Source organism: Berghia stephanieae, chromosome 14, assembly GCF_034508935.2.
Source record: "Berghia stephanieae isolate SIO BIC M18660-M18661 chromosome 14, UCSD_Bste_1.3, whole genome shotgun sequence".
NCBI classification, from domain to species: Eukaryota; Metazoa; Mollusca; class Gastropoda; order Nudibranchia; family Aeolidiidae; genus Berghia; species Berghia stephanieae.
Window position 1 is genome coordinate 30,163,393 of NC_088373.1, and position 10,844 is coordinate 30,174,236.

The 10,844-nt window shown below is 35.1% G+C and overlaps 1 protein-coding gene across 2 annotated transcripts; it reads left to right on the plus strand.

The window, feature by feature from the left end:
- The first annotated feature begins 1,002 nt into the window (after positions 1 to 1,002).
- Positions 1,003 to 10,587, plus strand: LOC144959661 (uncharacterized). Of its 2 annotated transcripts, none has more exons than XM_078892328.1 (5): positions 1,003 to 1,167; positions 3,860 to 3,928; positions 5,870 to 5,977; positions 7,807 to 7,908; positions 10,455 to 10,587. In XM_078892328.1, the coding sequence occupies exons 1-5, from the start codon at positions 1,093 to 1,095 to the stop codon at positions 10,512 to 10,514; spliced, it is 414 nt and encodes a 137-aa protein (XP_078748454.1). In that variant the 5' UTR covers positions 1,003 to 1,092; the 3' UTR covers positions 10,515 to 10,587. The 2 variants fall into 2 exon arrangements, with proteins under 2 accessions (XP_078748454.1, XP_078748453.1); XM_078892327.1 differs by having other exon boundaries at positions 1,008 to 1,167; positions 5,870 to 6,004.
- Positions 10,588 to 10,844: the final 257 nt, after the last annotated feature.

Here is a 10,844-nt window from a genome sequence, read left to right on the forward strand (position 1 = left end):
TTATTTTTTTTCCGACAGAGACAACGCTGTTACCGGCCAGATTTTCATTTTACACCTGAGTTCGGTGAGAGAATGAGAGTAAAGAGCGTTTACCAAGGACTCAACTATGAGCCGGGAGATTATTATTATCATCATCATCATCATCATCATCATCATCATCATCATCATCATCATCATCATCATCATCATCATCATCATTCTTCTTCTTCTAGGTTCCATGCCTGGTCCAGGCTTCGGATACTTCATGAATTATCTCTCTCCATTCCTCCCTGTCTCTTGCTTTTTCAAACAGCTCTTGGATTGTTAGGTTGGTGAAGCCCTTCAGTTGGTCTATGAGTGTTTTTCTTTGTCTCCCCCGGGCGCGTTTAGCAGGTATTTTTCCACAACTTGCCAGGTATTCATTCTTATCTTTCCTTACTATGTGTCCGAAAAAGGATGGTTGTCGATCCGCTATTAAGGGCATTAGTTTCCTTTGTTGGTATGTTTGTTTTAGCACTTCTTCGTTCGTTTTGTGTGCAGTATACGATATTTTCTGCATCCTTCTCAAACACCACATTTCAAAAGCATCATTATTATCCATATTAAAATAATAATTATTATTATATATTTTCAATATTATCGTTATTATTAAATCGTATTTTATTGTTCAATGTGACGCATTATCTTGACATCAGAGTCCATCACAAAAACAACAATAAAACATACACAGTCATTTGATCATTAAACCACAATTAAGTTGCATGACATACTTTTTGGTTGGCCCTGTTCAATGTGTACATATATGCAGGTCTGACATCCGAACGCACTTATGGGCCTATATTAAACATTGTTGTAATGAACAATATTTTGCGTAATTTTTGTTATCTTTCTATTACAACGATGAGCTCATAATGTATTGGGTTATAAGAACTGCAAACATGTGCACGTCACCCTGTTCATACAGATAAGATGTTATGAAAGAAATAATTAATCTTTTAACGTAAAATAAACAACACATTGCATTTTCCCAAGAATGAATTGGTGTGTTTAATCATCAGTATATTGGATCGGAGAGTTACAACACATTACAAGTTCCATTCTCTACCATATGGTATGGCTTTCCATTTGTTTTCTACAGAGATGAAGGCCATCACAGTTTTGTCTTTCATCTGTCTTGTTCTGGCTGAGGTAAATGTTTTTACAATTATGTGTGACCAATATCTCTACACGGTATCCTATATTTGGGTGATTTAAAGTAGTAGTAGTAGTAGTAGTAGTAGTAGTAGTAGTAGTAGTAGTAGTAGTAGTAGTAGTAGTAGTAGTAGTAGTAGTAGTAGTAGTAGTAGTAGTGGTAGTAGTAGTAGTAGTAGTAGTGGTAGTAGTAGTAGTGTAGTAGTAGTAGTAGTAGTAGTTTGTTGTTGTTGTTGTTGTTGTTGTTGTTGTTGTTGTAGCAGTAGTAGTAGTAGTAGTAGTAGTAGTAGTAGTAGTAGTAGTAGTAGTAGTAGTTAGTAGTAGTGTGTGTAGTAGTAGTAGTAGTAGTAGTAGTAGTAGTAGTAGTAGTAGTAGTGGTAGTAGTAGTAGTAGTAGTAGTAGTAGTAGTAGTAGTAGTAGTAGTAGTAGTAGTAGTAGTAGTAGTAGTAGTAGTAGTGGTAGTAGTGGTAGTAGTAGTAGTAGTAGTAGTATGCCTCGCAGTCCGATTAAGTCATAGTCGATGAGTATATCTGCTCTCTCCATCCATGTTGTTAATTGTTTCCATTGGTCACGGTCCTGGGCCATAGTTTTGAGGCTGTCAAGGTTTTGTTGTGACTTTACTACGGAGGGCACTGCGATATTTCTTAGTTCTTAGTTGTGCGTCTATGTTACCTCGTGGTATGACACTCGCTTTCGGATCGGAAGGTCCTGGGTTCGAGCCTCGCGCTCGGCGCATAGTTGAGTCCTTGGAAAAGACTTTTTACTCACATTCCCTCACCGTACTCAGGTGTAAAATGAGTACCTGGCGGTTTACAGCGTTGTCTTTGTCCGAAAAATTGTAATATCGCCTAACAGGCGTCATGTACCGGCCTACATGTTACATGTTGCTGTTGACCAGGGACCCCTTGTAAAGCGCTTTAAGCACATTTAGTGGATATTGCGATATATAAAGTTGTTTCTGTTTATTATTATTATTGTTTAGTTCTTCTGGAACTAATTCGGCTTCATCTAAATCCAGAAAATTTTGATATGTAGAGAGACCCTGGTTCAGGGTAGTTACTTGGTGATTTGATTGCTGTATATTATAAAGACCCCAGTACTACAAGTAGTTGAGTCACCTTTAAACTTTCATGATGTTTAGATTATCCGTGATAAACTTATACCATAATCAACTCAGTTGGATTCAACAGTCTGATGTCACGTCCGCCAATCAACCAGCAGCTTGGTTCTAAACAAAGAAAATAGGTACATTTTATTCTTCTTGCTGGCTAGACATTTTTCACATGTCATGTGATCAGAATGTATAAAAGTCAAAACATGATCAGATTTATAATGGGTTTTTTTTTCTCCTCTGTTACACTTTTATGCTCGTCGGTGAAGTATTTCATAAGGGCGTCTGATATTTTTTCCGATAGTTTAGAACCAGTTACAATGTGTCATTACGAGGGAAGTGACGTCACGACTGTAGAAGCCTATTTTATTCATGATGAACACAATCCAAGTCCCCTCTCTCAATACTACAATCTTGTTTTTTATATTATTTATACCTTACCTATACAACCTAATCCAAATTATAACCTCCATCCTATTTTTCCAAAAGTAATTTCCTTTGACTTAGCCCTCCTCCTACCACCCATAGGAAAATCGTCACGTTTGTTACGATGCAGCCAATATTTATTTCTTTTTTATGATTTCATTTTGTTATAGTTATAGCTATAAGAACTCGACACTGTGTTGCAGAGCTCATTTTTTAAAACAAAATTATATAGATTATACTCGTTGCTATCTGTTCGAAAAATCTACTTTTGTGTTGGATGAGTATGAAGTTTTTGGTAAAATTATGAGAATACCAGGTAAGGAGATAGTTCAGTACTTTTTGCACAAGGCTCTGAAATTTGAATTCATGCTAAAATGTGAAATATGTGTAAAATTTTCTACGTGTCGTTTAGTGAAAGAATAAGTATAAATCTTGAGGTCTAAAAAAATAACCAATAAAAATTAAATTTTTCTGATTTTGTTTGCCTTCAATCAATCATAATTTTAGTGTGTTAGTACGGTTCTTGCTATCTGCTATTGTTTAGGATTGTATGACATGCGTGTGCGTGTGTGTATGTATGTGTGTGTGTGTGTGTGTGCATTTGTTTGTTTGAAATTCTAAGACCATTACATTGAAGAGCGCCTTTGAGCACCTCGGTGGATGTTTAGGGCTATTATTATTATTATTATTATTATTATTATTATTTTATTATTATTATTATTATTATTATTATTATTATTATTATATTATTATTATTATTATTATTATTATTATTAATTATTATTAATATTATTATTATTATTATTGTTAATATTATTATTATTATTATTATTATTATTATTATTATTATTATTATTATTATTATTATTATTATTATTATTATTATTATTATTATTACTATTATTATTAGTATTATTATTGTTGTTAACATCATCATCATCATCATCATCATCATCATCATCATCATCATCATCATCATCACCATCACCATCTTCACCATTTAGATAAAATACTCACATCTATACATTACATCCACGTGACGTTAATGAGAACTAAACACACACAAAAAAGGACAATCTATAAACAATGCCAAAAAAAACCCCCAGTGACGTCATGTGTATTCCTTCTAGATTATTGTTCTTTCTCCTCCAGCCAGTTGTGTATGACAAGACGATACCAGCTTATGTGCAGTCTTACAGGTTTGAGCTCCATATCCCCTCGGTGAGCTATCATCATCCTTCTCATTAATTGAGCTTTTATAGGGAATGAGATTAGCAGAAGAGTAGCCTCCCTTGATTGGACGTCACCTTACAGAGAGAACGTCAGTTTTGTTTTGCTCATGCGTCTCTCTCGTCCTGGCATTCGATGAAGTGTCACAAGCCGCTTTCACCGTGAGCGAGGACGAAAGACGCATGCGCACAACCAACATGACGTTCTCTCTCTAATAACTTTTCCGCCGGTGACGTCCATTCAAGGGATGCTACTCTTCCGCTAATCTCATTCCCTATACTCATTGACATTTTATTTAGAGCTATATCCACTAAACGTGCTCAAAGCGCTTTACAAGGGTCACTGGCCAACAGCAACATTTCAGCATTTAGGACAATACATGGCGCCTGTTAGGCGATATTACATTTTTTCCGGGCAAAGACAACGCTATCAACGAACAGGTACTCATTTTACACCTAAGTACGATGATAGAATGTAAGTAAAGAGCCTTTTCCGAGGACTCAACTACGCGCCATGCAAGGCTCGAACCCAAGACCTTCTGATCCGAAAGCGATTGTCATACCACAAGAACAATAGCCGAACTCGTACGCAGCGTGGCTCAGTGGTACGGTCTTTGCTTGGTACTCGAAAAGGTACCGAGTTCATCACCCGCCGGCACTGTGCTGTGTGGCCTAGAGCAAGTCACTTAATCCTAACTCAAGTTGTGGCGCTACACTGGGGATGACGCCTGGGTTATTCCAGTCTTCCCTTGGAATGGACCATAGAGACAAATTTCCCCTATGGGATGATTAAAGGGAAATTTATTTATTTATTTTTATTTTGTTTTATTATACACAGTGGATTTCCCAAAAAATGTGAGGAAAAGTGAAAAAAAAAATATTTACTGTGGCTATGTGGTCTAGTGATATGATTTTCACCTTCGAATTGGAACGCCCAGGGTTCGAGAACAGCTCTACGCCGGTTTATATAGCTTGAAAGAGACAATAGCAATTGCTTGCTACCCTTTAGATAGGACGCTAGACTATCGCAAAGTACTTTCCGCCAGATCGAACAGACCCAGATCGCCAATAAACTGCTGCGTGGAAAGGCGGGGGGGGGGGGGGGGTCAGAAAATTCGTAGACTGCACCCTGGATCGATTTCGGTTCTTATATCTGTGAAGCGAGTGCCCTACCAACTGACCTATCAGGACCTCCAATGGGCTATACAAATGCCATTGATTATTTAATATCACTTATTCCCACATGACACTGTTTTCATATGGTCGGCCACAATACATTGGATTTGTCATCTGTTATTATTATTATTATTATTATTATTTTATTATTATTATTATTATTATTATTATTATTATTATTATTATTATTATTATTATTATTATTATTTATTATTATTTATTATTATTATTATTATTATTATTATTATTATTATTATTATTATTATTATTATTATTATTATTATTATTATTATTATTATTTATTATTATTATTATTATTATATTATTATTATTATTATTATATTATATTATATTATTATTATTATTATTATTATTATTATTATTATTATTATTATTATTATTAGTTAGTATGTAGTAGTAGTAGTAGTATGTAGTAGTAGTAGTTTGTAGTAGTAGTAGTAGTATTATTATTATTATTATTATTTATTATTATTATTATTATTATTATTATTATTATTATTATTATTATTATTATTATTATTATTATTATTATTATTATTATTATTATTATTATTATTATTATTATTATTATTATTATTATTATTATTTATTATTGTTATTGTAAGTATTTATGGTATTATATGGGTTGTATTTTTTGTGATAATTTACCTTTTTTTCTCACTTTGATGTATGTTGTCATCAAACTGTATGAATAATCGTCGAAAACCAAAGATTGAATAAACTTCTCACACCACAGGAATCCTCCCCGGAGTACCGGCCCCTGCTGGCTGCCATTAGCGACGTGGACCACGCCAAAACCTGTCACGTGATCAAGATGAGTAACAAAATGGCGGCTGTCATGGAAGTAAGGGGAAATCATCAAACCGTTTTTGTAAGTATTGAGTGAATGCATTATCTAGTGAATTGTCTCCTTTGATTGGTGGACTATGGATAATAGGGAAGAGATGTGAGATCTCATAAAACCGGTTCGTATCATATTCAGATTTGTAAAACTACCCTTGTGGAGGAGTGAATTCATAACTTATAACACTTCCCTCGTAATGACGTATAGTGCGGCTATGTGGTCTAGCGGTATGACACTCGCTTTCGGATCGGAAAGTCCTGGGTTCGAGCCTCGCTCGACGCATAGCTGAGTCCTTGGAAAAGACTCTTTACTCACATTCTCTCACCGTAATCAGGTGTAACATGAGTACCTGGCCGTTAACAGCGTTGTCTTTGTCCGAAAAATTGTAATATCGCCTAACAGGCGTCATGTCTCGTCCTACATGTTAAATGTTGCTGTTGACCAGGGACCCGTTGTAAAGCGCTTTGAGCACGTTAAGTGGATATTGCGCTATATAAAAGCTCAATTCTTTTTAAAAGATTTTTAGTAACTTAGAAACTGGTTCTAAACTATCATAACAACAATGGACCCCCTTATGAAATACTTCTCTGAAGAGCATAAAAGTGTATCCAGATGAGAAAAACATTATAAATCTGATAATATTTTCACTTTTATACATTCTGATCACATGAGTTTATGAAAAAGTTGTCGCCAGCATGAAGAAAAAAAGTACAGATTTTTTTTTTGTTTAGAACCAAGCTGCTGGTTGCTGGGCGGACGTGACGTCAGACTATTCAATCCTATTGAGTTTCTGGTTTCAGAGAGCTGGCATTGATATATAGAGACGCATTGTGACCAATGCCTCAAACACATGGACAAATAATGATAGATCGTCCCCATCGACTAAATTTGATTTTCTATTGATGCAATGTGTTTAGGTATAATGCTCATAACATACGCCAGCCGGATATTACGTGAAAACACACAAAGCTATGTGTAACGTTGAACGGTTATCGTCTGAATAATACAGTTTAGTGACAACTAGTCAATTAAAAATGGCTGGCTATAACAAGACCAGAAAAGAGTTGAGCGACGTCAATTTCGTTTCATCTATGGAATGAACGAAATTTAGGTCACTCAGTTCTTTGTATGGGTTTTAGACAACCATTTATACGAGTAGCTCTCACTAAATTCTATAGATAGAATGCGCTTGGCCTAGGAGTTCACAACATTGCCATTCGGAAGTATAACGGACCAACACACAAACTCTGTGTAACCATGAACTTTTTTAGTCTTGTTAATACAGTTCAGTGAGAACAACTCACAAACGCGGATGGCAAAAACAATAACAAAGGCCTGAGTGACGTCATCTGCATACTATCTATAAATCAGATGATACACGCTCAACGTTACACATAGCTTTATGTGTCGGATGGTTATTTCCGGCTGGCAGATGTTGTAAGTCCAGTTAATACAGTTTAGTGAGAGCTGTGCGGTTATGTGGTCAAGTGGTACGACACTCGCTTTCGGATCGGAAGGTCCTGGGTTCGAGCCTCGCGCTCGGCGCATAATTGAATCCCTGGAAAAGGTTCTTTACTCACATTCTCTCACCGTACTCAGGTGTAAAATGAGTACCTGGTTGTTAACAGCGTTGTCTTTGTCCGAAAAATTGTAATATCGCCTAACAGGCGTCATGTCCCGTCCTATATGTTAAATGTTGCTATTGACCAGGGACCCCTTGTAAAGCGCTTCTAGCATATTTAGTGGATATTGCACTATATAAAGATCAATTATAATTTTTAAGCATTTTTGCATAGCATCAATATAAATTATATAATTTTACAACCCAGGAAGACGTAGTGAATGATATAAAGGCGGGAAGATCTTCGAACATCAGATTGTCTAATGACAAATGGCTTGGAGGCGATTTTCATGACTCGGATTTGACCAAGGTTTGTGTTTTGGTTTATATATCTCTTTATAGTATGAAGTTGCCGTCACTCAGTCCTTTGTTATTGCCTTTTGCCATCCACGTTTATGAGTAATTTTCACTAAACTGTTTTAAACATACTATAAACGTTCATAGTTACACACAGGTGTGTGTGTTGGACCGTTATATTTCCGGATGGCAATGTTGTGAACTTCTGTGCTCTCTATATATAGATGTGGTATGCTTGGCAACGAAAATCACAACAACATTGCCATCCGGAAGTATAACGGAACAACACACAAAACTATGTGTAATTATGAAATTTTATAGTCTGGATAATAAAGTTTAGTGAGTATTACTCATAAACGCGGATGGCAAAAACAATAACAAAGACTAGAGTGACGTCAACTTCATTCTATTTATAGTCTGGTTAATATAGTTCAGTGAAAATTACTCACAAACGCGGATGGCAAAAAACAATAACTAAGTCCTGAGTGACGTCAAGTGCGTTATATCTAAAACATGCTGTCCATAAAATGAGTCCTAGAAAATGTGACCCATCGTCTCAAAATGTTATTATGTCGGAACGAACCAGATGCTTAAAAGCCGAATATAATGTTAAACTGGTCAAAAATATAAATTGTTGGCATTAGCATCCTAAAATATGCTATCCATTCTCCTCAATAAATCATACAAACTCAACACGAGAATGATATTTCTGGCTATAAATTCAATTTTCAACATCTCAACCAACCCAACTTAATACCGTTTTGAGGCGAAGGGTCACAACTGTTTCAGAGTGTCAGGTTTGGACACGTCACAACACCGTGTTATCAAACGGTGTGTTTTCCATTTTGACTGGAATGCAAATGTTGTTTGTTAACCCCCAAAAAAGTACAATTCAATAAGAAGCAAAAAAAATATTAAAGACAGCATTATAATTTGATTCACAAAGTACTTTGAGATAGACTAGCGTCCTATCAAAAGGATAGCAAGCAATTGGTATCGTCCTTTTTACGCGATAGAAACCGAGATAAACCCCAATTGCACGGGTCTGATGGCTCTAAATGACTATTTTGTTATATTTCGAAAGAGCCATGTTTACTTCAATTCTAATCAATTCAATTTTCATAGTCTGGTTCATCCTTACATAATAAATATACGATTCTCTAATTTCTTTGTATTTATTCAACGACTTATTTATTTATCATGCCAAATAACACTACGAGCTTGCGAGTATGTACTATTGCACGTTTAGAAATAACGAGTTGAAGAAATACAAAGAAATGAAAGAATACGTTTATTCAACCCCAACAAGTACAATTATTAGATATTTCGTGACCAATTGTATGGCATTAGCACTTCTATCGTCTATTTACCTTAATTTGTGATTTTCTCCATAACATTGAATGACATTTTGATCTACCCCCCCCCCCCCCCCCCCCCCCCCCCCCCCCCCCTGTTGGATTTGTATTCATGCGCACCAAAAGCTTTTTATAACTGCCAATCAGGTGTCTTTTACACCATGTTTTAACCCAATAAAATGTGCATAAAGATTCTACAATCGTTGAATATTTATTTTAATTCCACCCCTCTCCCTAAATAGTAACGCTTGATGATGTCAAGTTTACAATAATAATTTGTGATGTCAGATTATAAATCGTTAAATTTTACTAGAAATCAGACTCTTCGAAAAGAAATATTATTTAAATGTTTTTGAAAATGTCTTTTATTCAAAGATGATGAAATCGGAATCGATTTGATAATCTTTTGAATACAAATCCAACGTTTTTAGTTTTGGGTCAAATTGTCATTCAAGCAGAAGGAGAATGTTACAAATTATGGTAAATAGAAATACTAATACCTTACCATTTGATTTCAAAATATCTAATAATCTTACTTGGAGGGGGTGGAATAAATGTATTCTTTCATTTCTTTGTATTTATCAAACTCGTTATATTTTCATCGTGCAATAACACATACTCGCAAGCTCGTGCAGCGCATGGGAACACGTCCGGAACTCCAAATGGAAAGAGTGTAAGAATCGCATATTATTCAACATTTTTAAATCACTATTCAACGATTACGTATTTATGATAATAAACGATAATACTAACGAAATAGTGAAAATGGAGAGGCTTCGTATAGGAACGATACAGACAATGGACGTTTCGGATACAAACCTTTCGTCAACACAACAATATACAAATTAACATGGAAAACCAAAAAAATAAAGTAAGATGCAAAATAACTTGTATCGTCTGTACTCAATGGTGGTTGCAGTATGAACGAAACGTTAGTGTGTCGTGGGTGGTCGGTAGAATGTCCCAGGGGAGTGATAGTGGTGGAAAGAGAGGTCAGGGTGTGAAGGAACAGAATCTAATAGAAAAAAAGTGGAAGAAAAAAGACATATTACGGTTTTCCAATGAGAGGATAATGTCCTTTGAAAACTGTGGGTCACACATTTCTTTAGAACTGGATTGAAACATTTATTCTAGTTTATCATTATTATCTAGACAGATTTAAAAGAACCGATTCGTTTGTTTTTGTTTTTTTTATATATTTCAGACATGTCATGACCACAAGAAGTACGTCATGTTATACCATCTGCCACCTTCATTCATCTGACGTCATAAAGTCGGAATCCAAAACAAACACACAAACAAACAAACAAATCAATAAAAATATTTTTAAAGCTTTATTGTCGTGTATTTGTTTTCTTCAATTCTGAGACATGCGTTTATTACTATTACAAATTATATTGCTATAGTATGAAATGGTGTTAATAAATTAATTAATAAATTGAACTGTTATATAGTGCAACATCAACTATACGTGCTCAAATCCCTTTACAAGAGATCCTTAACCAACAGCAACATGTAACATTAAGGACAGGACATGACGCCTGTTAAGCGATATTACATTTTTTTTCGAACAGAGACAACGGTGCTCATTTTA

Excerpts from the sequence above, each read along its gene's own strand:
- LOC144959661 (XM_078892327.1), top strand. The coding sequence starts at position 1,093 with ATGGCTTTCCATTTGTTTTCTACAGAGATGAAGGCCATCACAGTTTTG. Across the intron at positions 3,929-5,869 it reads TTGAGCTCCATATCCCCTCG|GAATCCTCCCCGGAGTACCG; the intron begins GTGAGCTATCAT and ends CTCACACCACAG. Across the intron at positions 6,005-7,806 it reads GAAATCATCAAACCGTTTTT|GAAGACGTAGTGAATGATAT; the intron begins GTAAGTATTGAG and ends TTTACAACCCAG.